At 50.6% G+C, this 14,058-nt stretch overlaps 1 protein-coding gene across 32 annotated transcripts in view; it reads right to left on the bottom strand.

The window, feature by feature from the left end:
* CACNA1C (calcium voltage-gated channel subunit alpha1 C) overlaps positions 1 to 14,058 on the bottom strand; it is a 740,475-nt gene that overhangs the window by 112,824 nt on the left and 613,593 nt on the right. For all 32 annotated transcript variants that reach the window (NM_001136522.1, XM_089303273.1, XM_089303272.1 and 29 more), the window contains 3 exons: positions 11,796 to 11,822; positions 4,324 to 4,484; positions 3,283 to 3,508 (listed from right to left, as the gene is read on the bottom strand). In NM_001136522.1, coding sequence (NP_001129994.1) covers positions 3,283 to 3,508; positions 4,324 to 4,484; positions 11,796 to 11,822 — 414 coding nt within the window. The remainder of the gene's footprint in view (positions 1 to 3,282; positions 3,509 to 4,323; positions 4,485 to 11,795; positions 11,823 to 14,058) is intronic.

The following is a 14,058-nucleotide window of genomic DNA, read 5'->3' as shown; positions in this document are numbered from 1 at the left end:
CCTGATGCCAGGCACCACAAACTCAATCCCGGTTTCTCAAGTGGTTGGAAGGGACCCAATCACTTGAGCCATCACCACTGCCTCCCAGCATCAGCATTAGCAGGAAGCTGGAGTCAGGAGCCAGAGCCGAGAATGGAACCCAGACACTGATACAGGGATACAGGATGTGGGCATCTTAAGTATTAGGCTAAATGTCTGCCCCCAGAGTAGAGATTCTTAAGAAGAGGGGGCTGCTACCTCAGAAAACAGGCCCCCTTCCATGTGTTTGCGATTTTTTCTTCTCTGTTTGACTGCCATCCACAGGAAGAAACAGATATTACACCGCACATCAGATTCAGATCTCAGTGCTATGTACACATGAGCCCCTCCAATGTTCTTCTATTCGATATCATTCCTTTGTTGCAAACAATGGGTGCAAGAAGGTGCAGAAATTAGAACCCTTGTATGTTTTTGGTGGGCATGTAAAATAGTCCAGTCTATTTAGAAAACAATTTCTCAACGTCTTAAACACAAAGTTACCACATGACCTAGACGTAGCACTCCTTGGTATATATCCAAGAGAAAAGAAAACATACAGGTATACAAAAACATGGATCTAAATGTTCATAACAACATCATTCATAGTAATCAAAAGTTAGCATGAAACCAAATGTTCATCACTCAGGAATGCAGACATAACATGTAACTCAGCCATGCAGTAGAGGACTGAGGTACTGCTACCTACTGCAGCACAGAAGGACCTTGAAACAACACAGAACACCACATGTCTGCACTGACACAGACTGTCCACTGCACACAAATCAAGAGGCAGAGTAAAGCAGTGGTCGCCGAGAGCTGGCACAGGAGGGCTTTCTCTTTTGGGTGATGAAAATGTCCCACAGCTAGAGTGTGGTGATGGCTGCAAAGCAGTGTGTGTGTGTGAAACACTGACTAGTATACGTTAAGGGGTGAATGTATAGTATATGCATTATATCTCAATAAAGCTGTAAAAATGATGGCTGTGATCCAATAAATTGATTTCACCGCCTCAAACAGATCACAACCCAGTTGAAAACTGTCCCAGAGCACACTGCCCCCTCCCCATGCCTCCACCCCCATCCTCATCATGAAAATCTCGGCCCGCCCTGGACAGTGAGGGAGTCTGCAGTCTTTGGGTGGGCAGATGGACAGACAGATGGAGAGGGGGTGGACGTGTGAAGGAGGGATGAAAGCCATTTGTAGCACCATGTCCCTCAGGCTCCTTCCACAGCTAATGGATCTTGACTGCATTTGCAGTAGCAAAAGCCCAGCCAAAAGCCTCACTTCGCAGTCTTCCTAACAGCTAGGGCAGCCAATGAGAACAGCCGCCCTTGGTGAGATTTCTGGGAGACATTGTTCCTCCCACTGACACAGCACAAAAATCACCATCATCACCATTTCTAGGCATATAATTCAGTGATGCTAAAGACACTCACAGTGCTATGAAAGCACCACTTCCACCCCTCTCAAAAACTCTTTCACTGAAATCTAACCATTAAATAGTAACTCCTCCTCGTGCCCGTCCACCATTCTACTGTCTACTGTGATTTGTAGTTTATTTTTATTTTACTGGTTTGAAAGCAGAGAGACATAGATAGAGAGACACACAGAGAATTCCACCCACTGGTTCACTCTGCGTGAGGCCAGAGCTAGGAGCCAGGAACTCCATCTGGGTGGTGGGGACCCAAGTACTTGAGCCATCTCCATTGCGTCCCAGGGTGCCCATTTACAGGACTGGAATGGGAAGCGGAGACAGGTCATGAACTCTGGTACATCAATATGGCTGTGGGTGTCCTCAGTAGCATCTAAACCACTGAATCAAACACCTGCCCTTGCTTCTGCGGCCTGGGCTATTCCAAGTACCTCATATACATGGAATCCTACAGTACTTGTCTCAGTACTTGTCTTTTTGTGAGTGGCTTCTTTCACTCAGTCCTCAAGAGTCACCCCTGTAGTAGCACACTGTAGAACTCCCTTCCTTTAAAAGCACAATGATATTCCATTGTATGGCTATATTTCATCTTGCTTATACCACATTTTGTTATCCACTAACCATAAGGTACTATGGTTGTTTCCAGGTTTTCCCACAGTAAAAAATGCTGCTGTGAACACAGGGGTACAAATATCTGTCCTACACCATGGTTCACACTCTTGTGACTACATACCCAGAGGTGGAATTGATGGATAATATGGTAATTCCATTTGTTATTTTTCTGAGGGACAGCCACACTGTTTTCCACAGTTGCATGGTGGTTGTGGGGAGCAAACCGGACTAGACTGAGTTGCTGGAATTAGGACTTATTCTATGCATCTGCTCTCCCACAATATGGCGCTGGGAGAGAAGTAAACAGCTTCCGCACAGCTGCCTCCAGTTCAACTAATAAACTGTAGGACTTGCTCCTGATTGGAGAGCAGCGTACTCGGCGTGTGGGCAGCCGAGTTGGGATTGGCAGAGGAGGACTATAAAGGAGGAGAGAGACGGCATTCACCAGGAACATCTATGGGGAACATCTAAGGGAACCCGTGCAGCCCCCGAGAGAGCCGGCCGGCGGTGTGCCGCTCCCCTGCGGAAGTGGGGAAAGTGGCAGGGGGAACCGCCCTTCCACGGAGGTGGAAGGGATAGTAGCCAACCCGGGAAGAACCAGCAGCAAACCCGGGGAGGGCCGAGCAGACGAAAGAACAGCGCAGGGTCCTGTGTCGTTCCTCCACGAAGAGGGGGAGCGACAGTGGTTGCATTACATTTTGCATTCTCACTAGCAATGTGCAAAGGCTACAATCTCTCCATGCCCTCACCAACACATATTACTTTTTGTATTTTGTTCTGAGTGTAGGCTAGTGGGTGTGTCTGGGGTAAGAGAGGCTAACTCAGCTGGGAGGGCGCCCCCATCAGCCCCTTTTCTTCTTCTTTTTGCTTTGAATTAGAGCTGTTTTGTGACCTTTGGGGTAGAATCAACACCAAGGCTAGTGAGGGACAGAAAGAGACTGAGTCCCTGACACCTTCTTTGAAGACATTTTGGCTGCCTGTCTCTGGACTTCCTTCATACAATAGAATAAACCTACTTTGTTTACGCCACTGAGTAGAACCTCTGATATTAGCAGCCAGTGAAATTCCGAATTATTAACGACCCTCTGTTGCATATGAGCTGAGGGCAGAACCTTCTAGAAACTATAGCCACTCTCCCACCTAGGCCTTTCCTCCTCTCTTCCCTTCCCAAAGAACTTCTCCCCAGTCCCATCTCCAAACATCAACAGGGAGCCAAATACCTTGTAATTTTGAATATTCTCAGGAGCCGCACGCATCTCAGCACAGAGATGCCCAGGGGGGACATGACCTTGGTCTCCACCAGGATGGTCTCCAGGATGCCCCCGCACACAATGAAGCAGTCGAAGCGGTTGAAGAGGGACACGAAATAGGCCTGCAGGCCCAGGCTGTACATCTTCAGCAGCATCTCGGCAGTGAACAGGGCCAGTAGAGCCTTATTGGCCGTGTCTTGTCGGGGGAGGATATTTTCCCGAGAGCAGCAGGATCCAAGCAGGGATGGGGAGGGGGAAGACAGAAAGGGTTGTTAGCAACACCACCACCAGTGGAAGAACACTCCCATCTCCAGGGATACCCAGGCTGCCCACTCCTGCAGGAGCCCAGCTTGTGGGAAAGGGACCCTGGGAAGTGCAGTGTCTGCGAGCAGCTGCCGGCCCAGAAGGCTTTGCGGGCACTTCCTTTGTCCACACAGAGCGAGATGAGGGCCAGAGAGGGTGGTGATCTGCCCAGTCCAACCTGCCTGAGCCGGACCTCTTCACCGAGCTGCCTCCCAGAATTCTGGAGTGCAATCCCCAGGCTGCAGGGATGCCGAGGGCTGAGTGGTCAGTGGGACCCTCTTCTGCTGGGAGTATGACACTCCCGACCGTCCCCTCCCCTGGCCTCCTGAGGACAGCTCCCGAGGCGTGGACCTCTGCTTTGCACTTCCTGCCCGTTTGCACATTTCATCTTTGCACGTCTGCATAAGGCCTGGGGCACTGAAAATCCGTTCTGAGAAGTTGGCAGCCAAGGGTCTGAGCTAGCTAAACAAGCGGCAGCTCATGTCCTTATCACCACCTGGACCCAATGGCGACCGTGGGGGCAGGCAGATGGCGTGGGCCCAGTCGGGTGAGCCGCGTCTGTTCCTACTGTGGTTGGGCATTTTCCTGTGAGCCACCAGGCCCTCAGAGACTCCAGCCTGACACCTGCCAAGAGCCACAGCCACAGGTTGCTTTTCTGTCTCCCGGGGGACTCAGTCCTGAGGGGACTGAGCCGGGGCTGGGGCTCACCTTGGACCTCCGTGAGCCAGTGGGGCTGGTTGTAGTGCTCAGAGGCAATGGTGAGCGTGTTCAGGAAGACCAGGAAGATCACCAGCCAGTAGAAGACGTTCGACTTGACCGCTGCGCGGCACTTTCTCCTGCAGAACCTATTCCACCGGCGCCAGTAGCGGCTGCGCAAGGGGAGGCAGAGAAAGGTGGGGTTGGCTAGGAAATGGGATTTTCCCCGCCTGGGCTGCTTTCCACCCTTAGCCCACCTGGCCTTGCCAGAGCAAAGTGGCCAGGGGGCACGCTTTCCTGCAAGAGAGTGGGGCTGCCCCACTGACTCATTAGTGCTGCAGGGGCCCAGGGGGGTGGGTGTGTCTGAACTTCTCCAGGCCTCAGTCCTGTCATCTGTGAAATGGGACTGGGGCCAATCTCACAGGGTTGTGGTGGGAATCGATAAAACGCCACCTAGCATATCTGCCTAGAGCTGAAGGTGCTCGTAACTGGAAATGCCTTCTACTAATGGCATTGTTGGCAGTGGGACTGCAAGTATTAAGAGCATTGTTAGTAACTGCGGCGTTGTTAACGATAGGATCAGCAGCAGCTAAGGCGCCTGAAACATGCCCAGCCTATCCGGTCCTGCTCAGGACGTCTCACTGGTTCCTTAAATGACTCTGCAAGGCAGGTGTCACCCTGACTGCAGTGGAGAAAATGAACGACCACGGCGGGTGGGGATTCCTGGGCTAATACCACGGAGCGAGGGCCAGGCCTGGTCTTCTCCCCAGCCGATCTCCTGCACCTCACCCTACACCGCCTCCAAAGTAAAGGACAAGCAGGAGCAGAGGTGCTTTGCTTTTATGGGTTATAGAATCCTTGGAGGAACTGAAAGTGTGTATCCTTTATTTGGGAAAACAAGAGACCCTCCCCACCAACACACACACACACGCCTTTTCAGACGTCTTCAGCTCATCCACGGTCCCTAAAGTGCTCCCACATCTCTCAGGGCCTTTGTCAGTGATTCTGAAACCTGGTTATGCACAGATTTCCCAAGAAAACTATAGCCATTTCCTCCAAAAAGAAACCTTACCTGTACCCAGGCCCCAACATCAAATAAATTTCTGTGGGTTGGGTACTCTCAAAGTCTCCAGAGTGTTCTAATGTGTAATTATGGTTGTGAACCATGAAGCTCATCGGTCCCATTTTGTCATTCTATGATAAAAGGGCTTATAACTCATCCTAAGTTCCATGCTCTTGATAGAGAGAGAGAACTTAGCTGGTTTGGTAACTGGGCAGATGACACGTTTCATCAGCGCCTTGTACTGTGCAAAGCAGAGAAGCAGAGAGAGGTGCAGGAGGAAGGCAGCACAAGGCTGTGCCTAGGGCTGTGGCAGCAGAGGGGACACAGTCGGGTTTGATTTTCGGAAACTGAAACACCCAACAAAAACAGCCCCCTATCAGCTTCTGGGTCAGGGGCAACACGAAAAAGACTCTTCTGGTTTTGCAGGTTAGAGACAATAACGGCAGCCGCTTTAGTAACGGCAAAGCAATTTCGGAGGCAGGATCTGTAGGCTATTGAGCTGACCAGATACCCAGGGTGAGGTGGGAAAGTATGGAAGGAGCTGCCAGAAGTTCTAGCCCCGGTGATCTGCAAGGGTGACACCCTGAGCCAGGAGAGGGCTGAGTGACACAGGAAGGGCCCCAGACAGGGAGGCCGCCATGAGCAGGGGCATGCTCGGCTCTGGATGGGGACTGGGGGTGCTTGCAGGGCACACAGAGAGACCCACTTGCTGGAGCAGTAAAGAAGCAAAGCAGAATCTGTGACTATAGTTTTCCATAAAATGAGTCCCAATCTACAAATTCCCCCAGTCAAGGAGACATCCTCTAAGCATGCAGATTTTTAGACTTCATACTGCAGCTCACAAGTGGGTTGTGAAATCTACCCAGGAGGTCATTTCTGGCACTGAAAAATGACTAGGACAGAAACTATCACAGCACAGATCATATCATAAGGATGCTGTTTTTTTTTTTGTTTTTAATTAGTAAGGAAACTCTTTTCTAAAATAACGGTTTCAGGTGTGTGCATGTTTGTGTGTGGAGTACAGGATCAGTATGTGAACGCTGGCCTTCAACTGTAGGGCAGTGAAACTGAATCAGGCCTTATATTCTAGATCTGTGTCTCTGGCCTTCTGGCCAGAGATGACCATGAACCCCTGCAGAGGCCCTTCCTCCACGGACGGGTTCAGGTGGAACAGCAGACTCTGTGAGTGAAGTGAGACTTCTGCCACTCGTGTGTTTGTTTCCAGGCCCCTGGGCCAGGCAGCACCACATGCGAGTGTGTCCAAAGCAGGCATAAGACCGGTCATGGGGGTCAAGCCTTACTCTTCTACTTCCAGAACGGGCGTCCCTCCAACTAGCCCACACTCCGGGATGCCAGGGAAGTGGATCCCTGCACCCACCTGCCAAGTTGCCTTTGGGGACAGTTTGGTCCCATCTGCATGTCTGCCTGGTCTGTAGAACATCCTGGTACCAAACCTTGGCTAAGCTTGCAGAGCGGGGCGGGAAGGGAAGGGAAGGCAAGGAGCCACCTGGGAGATGTTCTGATCCGACCCGTGGGTCGCGGGCTGCTTGAATGCCATTGACAGTGGGCGCCAGGCCTTCTCAGGGACACTCAAAAATTCCCTCCCCAGAGAAGAAACACCAAGTGGTCAGAAAACTGCAGCTTCCAAACGCACTTGGGATGCTTGTCATCTCTGGTCATCGCACCCCCGATCTGAGCAGTGCGTGTGTGGAGAGGGACAAAGGCGTGGGACAGGGAGCTGTAGGTGCTCCACAGCGAGAAGCGACTCCACGGCCGCCAGTTCCTGAGGCTGAGCACCTTCCCTGGGCAGAGCACTGCCCTGCTTCTTATGTTGTACAGAAACTTGGTAGGGTATTTTTTTTTTCTCCTGAAAAATGAATTTTCAGGACAAACTCATCTCTGATCTTAAATAGCCTACATTGTGGTTGCAAAGACTCTATTTTAAATACACAGTCTCACTATAGAAATCACTGATAATTGCTTGGTGTCTCAAGCAATCACAGTTGCTTTCTTTTATAGTGTGTAGGCACCCACCCTAGAGTCAGCTGAACACCAACGACCTGAAGCACCACTTCCCCCAAGTTCAGGGCAGCCGATGTGGAGTGCTGCAAGGGCTGGCCACTCTGTCACATGGCTCTGGACCTGCTCTGCAGGGGCTCCCAGAGGAGCGGGCCCAGCCAGGCCCGCCACCCTCCCCCACACCCCAGTGACAGGGGGCTGCTCCGGCACAGGGCCCTTCAGGGAGTCACGTGGGTTTTGGGCTGGGGTGGGGGTGGGGGTAATTACTATCCAGAGAAAGTATTTAAAGATAATTACACACCTCCCACTCTTCAAAATATAGCTTTGCTTGACAACTGGTTTCCTGGCAACACTTCCTACTGTATAATAAATGTAATGGTTTTATTGGAATGTGTAAATTTATTTGTGTTTACGTATTCACGGAAGATCCAGAAATTAAGTGGTAAAATAGGGAGGAGAAACTTGCCTTCCAGTCACGTTCCCTTCACACCGATTGGAAGCCATTTGCTCTACTAACGGAACCATCCCCGTGCAGACAGAGAAGGATGGAGGCGAATGGGTCTACTGGGCTTCTCTGAGCTCCTGCACCACTGCAGCCCTGCCTCTGCCCCCTTCGCCCAGCTCTGGGCCTGGCTTTTGACTTTCTGCTGTATAGACGGTCCCTCAAGTATCAGGGCCTCCACCTTCTGCCTCCTACACTCGCCCACCCTGTAAAGCTCAGCTTGGGCCTCAACATCTCCATGATAAACTTTCTAGTCTCCCCAGCATGTGGCACTCCCAGAGCATTTACTGTCTGCATCACTAATTTTCGTGACCTGTGCACGAAATCTTCACTAAACACCTACCATGGGCTAGAGAGTCCACAGTTCATGCAACAGGCGCAGTCCCTGTCTGCATGAAACCTGCAGAGAGTGCCAAGCAAGCTGTCACAATAGAAGGTGTCTGAGCACGTGGAGAAGCTAGGAGAGGTTTCCCATTTCCTTGGGTTGTCAGTTAGCTTTCACTGTCATGGTTCTTGTTTCTCCAGCGAGATCTGTGCCACTGACCCCTGGTGCTTGCACAGTCCCATCTTATACACCAGAACTCAGGGCTGACAGGTTGGCTCAGCAGTGGAGACAACAGAGATTTATGAGGCTCCAGAGACTCAGGGCTGAGGGTGGAGATGAGGAGGCCAGAGCTCCTACAGTAGTCTGCCTGGCCCATCACTGCTTGTGGGCATCTCGGACAGCGGACCACATCAAATCGGTGGGCACTGCAGGCTCTCTCTGGAGGCTAGAGGAAGTTTCTGTTTTCTACTGATTGAGACCAAGAACAAGTAACACAGAAAATCATGAGATTTAATTCTTTCATAAAAATGGGCTGTTGGAGACTGGGACAAATGTGAATTGGGCCTTGCTGATAGAAAATACTAGGAAATACTCCATTATTGCCTTAATATAATAAGTCCATTAATCTACTAATTTTGTCCAAAAGTTCCATTCTAATATTTCTCTTAAATAAGCCACAATGTACCACTCAGTTTTACAGGTGGAATAGGCCCGTTTGACACTCAACGTTGATTACAGGGGTACTTCACAAAGTTTGTGGAAAATGGAATTAAATGATAAGTTTATGTGGGTGCAAAGGTTTTTGAAATTCACCTGTATTTTTGTCACAGCACACATTTCCCAGGAACTTTTTGAAGACCCCTCATATTTCTCTTTGTTAAACAGTTTCATTCAACAGAGAAAATAATTAAGAGTGTGCTGATAATTTTGTTGGTATTTTCAACCTGCTGCCAGCCTTAGATGTCAACTAGAATCCACAGAATCTGAATCAGACGACTGCCTGGAACTTCTAGAATCACACTGTCTGATACAGTATCCCCAAGCAACATGCGGCTGTGTGCACTGACATGGGGCCAGTCCACACTAAGATGTGCAGTCAGCGTAAAATACACACTGGATCCCAAAGACTTAGTTTAAAATAAGGATGTCAAAGGGCTTACTAAGTTTTTCCCATTAATTACAAGTTGAAATAATAATGTTTTAGATATATGAACTATCAAATCCTTTAAAATTTTGAACAGTTATTAGAAACATCATATATACATATATGAGTGTATATGTGTACATATATGTGTGTATATATAATATATATTGTGTATACATATAATATATATATATATATGTATATAGTGAGAGAGCAAGCAAGCTGCCATCCACTGCTTTATTACCCAAATGACCCCCACACCTGAGTCTGGGCCAGTATCAAAACTAGGAACTAGGGGCTCACTCAATCCAGATTTCCCATGTGGGTGGCAGGGACCCAACTATTTGAGTCATCACTGCTGCCTCCCGGGTGTGCATCAGCAGGAAATTGGGATTGGAAGCCCAATGTTGAACCCAAGCACTCTATTACAGGACCTGGCTGTCCTGAGCAGCATCTTAATTGCTATGCCAAACACTTGCTCCTAGAAAACTTTCACAAGAAATTCTATTTCTATTCAGAGGCACTGCTCTAGTGCTAGTGACTGTACCCAAGATACAACAGCTGTGCAGGAACAGGGCTTAGTTTTGCCGGACAGAGCCTCACCACCAGCTGTCATGGTGAACAGCAGCAGGCCTCTTGTGTGTGAGTTCTGACATGGATGTACATGAAACATGTGACTCTGGACTTCTCTGATCCTCAGTCTCTTCATCTGAAAATGGGCTTCATGGCAGCAACTAGGAAAAGCCTTTTGGGAATACAGCATCTGCTCTCCGTATTTCTGCTATATCATGATTGGGGGCTCTAGAAGAAGGAACTCTCCCCAGAGTGAGAGGTCAGGGCCAACGGCTGCTCTATAGCAGGCTCAGCAGGGTCTCAAAGCCAAGCAGAGACCTCAGGAGAGGTGCCACTGCTCTTCCCTTCCATCTCAAAAATGCAGGTTATACCACATATCCCTGGATAACCCTGAGCGTTCTGGGCAATTGGCAGCTTGAGAGATTCTTTACAAAAATGTAATTCCCTCTTCCATCCTCCAGATCATGATAGCTCGCTCCTTCCTTCCTCCTCCCTCCCTCCCTCCCTCCTTCCTGCCTCCTTCCTTCCCTCCTTCCTTCACGATTTACTCATTTGCACATAATAAAAGTAATATTTTGGAAATAATTTCAAATGTATTTATTCTCATTAGGGTGGAGACTCTGGAATTGTTTGAAGCACAACAGGCTTTCTCAGCTTTGGCTGTCAAATTAGACATTTCGTCTGAATCTGTGTCAAGTTTGTTATCTCCCTGGGGAAAGACCATTGATTCACTCACTCAGCAGATATTTAGGAAGCCCCTGCTGTGTCCTCACCAGGCCCTGCTTCCTGGGATTCAAAGTCCCTCACCCTCACGCATCCAGATCCATCCCACAGGGGAGCTGGGGAAGGGGAAAGATGAGAGATCACACATTAACCCTACCCACCTAGACTAGAACGTAGCGGCACTTACGTTCCCACTACATCCCGGGTGAGCCAAGGAAGCAAGGTTAGATCCATCGTGGAAAATAAACAGCCAATATCTTTAGGCAGGTCTAAGATTCCTGGGAGTAAATTTGCATCCCCACGCCACGTGTTTGTCATTCATCCACTCAACATGCATGTATGCACAGCCCACATAGGATAGGCACTGGGCTAGGCTGCTTGGAAGTAATGTCTCTGAGACATGCAGACAAAGCCTATCGGGGGAACAGGCCCAGGAGCTGGTATTTCAGGGTATCACGGGGGGGGGGGGGCTGTGCTAGAGATAGCAGCAAAGCACTGTGGGAATCAGGCAGGGGCGAGTAAACTCCCCCTGGGGAGTGTGCAGAAGGTGTCACAGATGCAGGCACAGCTGGGACTGGTGGTGCAAGTCTGAGTGCTCTGGGTGAAGACATCGGGGGAGGGGCAAGGCTCCACGTGTAAGAGGACAGGGAACTCGTGGGCGAGTGCAAGGAGGCATGTAGTCAAGAAGGAGGGGACCTGCAGGGATGCACAGGGGCTGAGGCTGAGAGGCAGGCAGGGGCTGAAGACCCCAGCGCGTCTGGAAGCTGCTGAGGTAGTCAGAGAGCAGCAACATGCAGCCCAGTCTCTGTCCTCATGGCTCATGTCTCACCGCGCCCCAGCCCCACGAAGCAGGTGCACCTTATCTTCACTGGACTTCAGCCCTTGGGTCGTAACCACCAAGGGACAGAGCTATCAAATGACTTCCAGTCTAAGACAATAATTCCACACACCTCAATATTACTGTCCCGATTTGATTCCCAGACTTTTCTTGCTAACAAAAAGAAAGCAATTACTCCTGTGGAAGACCAACCCTTCTGCTGCCTCTGAACGGGCAGATTTTACCTTGGGCCACCCAAACAGTGGCTGAGGATGGCGCTGATGGTGAGAAGGAAGGAAGAGTGATGCGCACACTCACCTGAATTTCGACTTGGAGATCCGGTGGCTGAAAGAGAAAATGGACACGTTATCAGAGGACAGACACAGCATTTCCTCTGTTAAAAACCACCCCAGCTAAGTCTGATGTTCCCCCAGGTGACTACACACGGACACTGGAAGGCTGCGCAATGGGAATTCAAACCACTCCAGAGAGAAAGAAGACCAATGTAGAGACTGGGCCAGCTGAGCATCCAAATTTGCCACCTTCTGGGTACAGAAAGCTCTCTCACTACATCCCCCGGTGGCCAAGGCCTCTCCATGAGGTCAGGCTGGGAAGAGCTGCAGCTGGGGCACAGCCAGAGAGGCAGGGAAGGCCTCTATGAAGACAAAGGATCCGCCAGGGGGACAGTCGCAGGCACGGGCACAGCAGGGTGGGCGTGGCCCTCCCTGCTGCCTGCCAGGAGACTGCTCTAAGGGTATCTGGGGATGGCAGAACCCTCAGGGAGGCCCTGAGCAAGAGCACTGGAGTCCAGAATGCGAAGGCACGTGTCGGCTCGGCTTCGGTGCTCACTGTGGACACGGCCGGTGCAGCGAGCACGCCCAGCAGACAGAGGCTGCAGGTCAGACAGGAAGGGATGGCGACGACAGCCACAGACAAGGAGCGACCCGGGCAGAAAAGAGGACAGGGCAGTTTGTCCCAACCTGGCAGAGAGCGAGCTGTGTCACGTAGCCAGAAAACAGCAACCCCTCTGGTTATTTTTTATTAAAAGAAATTAAAGCAGAAGATGTGACAGGTGGCAAAGCCATCGTGCATGAGATAATTATATCTCTGGGGCACAGAGAATCAGAGCCAAACGCCTTTACTGTTCAGAACCCTTAGCTAACAACCTTTTCCCTCCCCCAAAGACGCCTGCTAGGCCTGAAGGTCTTAATCACAAGTTAACAAAGCGCGTGGGAGGAGTCCTGGGAGCCCAGGGCAGCATTTTTATTTAGAGCCACAGCCCTAGGGGGACTCAAACGTCTCCCTGCTGCTAATTGGGTTGCTGGGGGACCGGGTTCTCCCCTCTTTGCGGGGCCCCTGAGGAGCTGGGGCCCTCAGCCTCCCTGGTCCAGGCTTGCCTTTTGGCAGATTGCTCCCCTCGGTGTCCCACATAAGCCAGAGTGACAGCCTTGTCACTCTGTCTCCCCAGCCCTGCCTGGCCCCGGGGCCCTGTCTCCGTGTTCCTCTGAGGAGTGCCCTTCCCTGGAGAGCTCACTCTCGCTTCAGCCAAGTGGCTCACAAGCCAAAGTGGGCTCCTGAAACCTCCTAGTGCGGAACCTTAGTTGTGGGTGTTGTATCCCCAAGGAAGCAACTTGGACACGGGCCCAGGGCAGGATCAGGGCCAGGGGAGGCTGAAATGCCATCCTAAATGCCATGCTAGTTCAAGCTCGCTCAGGAAGCACAAGACCTTGCTTGGCATTCTGCACATGTGGAGCGGGGGGAGACCGGGCACGACCTTCTTATCCACTCAGTTATAGGTCCATGAGGTCAAGGCTGAACAGCACACAGGAAGACCGATTTTCCTACTGTCCTTGTTGCTGTCCTCAAGAGACTGGGAACATAACTCACTGGGTCTGAAACATTCTTTGCTTTTTATGACTGGCATGTTTGGGGTGGGCATTGTGGTGCTGTGGCTAAGCTGCCACTTGGGATGCCAACATCTCATGTCAGAGTGCCTGGGTTCAAGTCTCACCTCCAATTCAGCTCCAGCTTCCTGCTAATGCACACCCTGGGAGGCAGCAGGTGGAAGTTCAAATACTTGGGTCTGGGCTGCTCTGGTGGGAGACCTGTATTGAAGCTCTTGGCCTCAACCTGGTCCAGCTTCAGCTGTTATGGGCATTTGGGTCGTGAACCAATGGATGGAACATTCTCTCTCTCTTTCTCTCTCTCCCTCCCTCCCTTTTAAATATAAATAAATAAATAAACAAACACATTAACAGTAACTGGCACATTTTATCAATGATCAGTGGAGGTGCCGAGCACCATATTGCTTAGACAGCTCTCCTTAGGCAAGGGGAGGTATTGCTTAAGTAGCAGCTGCCCAGAGATGAAGGCAAACTCCAGGCCTTTGGATAGATGAGGTTAGAACTCAGTCAAGTATGAACGCCTTGCTTCTCACATCCTCCCCTTGTACAGGGGTACAGGGGCAGATGACTGTAGGTTCTGGCTTCATGGAAATAGAGGGACTTTGTTTCTTGGCAGTCCTTCGCTTCCTGGTGGGAGGTTTGGAAAGTTGCTCCTGCAGTGTGAGGAGGGGAGCCCA

Source organism: Oryctolagus cuniculus, chromosome 9 (genome assembly GCF_051225735.1).
Source record: "Oryctolagus cuniculus isolate XC-2025 breed Fujian yellow rabbit chromosome 9, ASM5122573v1, whole genome shotgun sequence".
Lineage (NCBI taxonomy): Eukaryota > Metazoa > Chordata > Mammalia > Lagomorpha > Leporidae > Oryctolagus > Oryctolagus cuniculus.
This window is presented reverse-complemented; position numbering and strand designations above follow the sequence as displayed.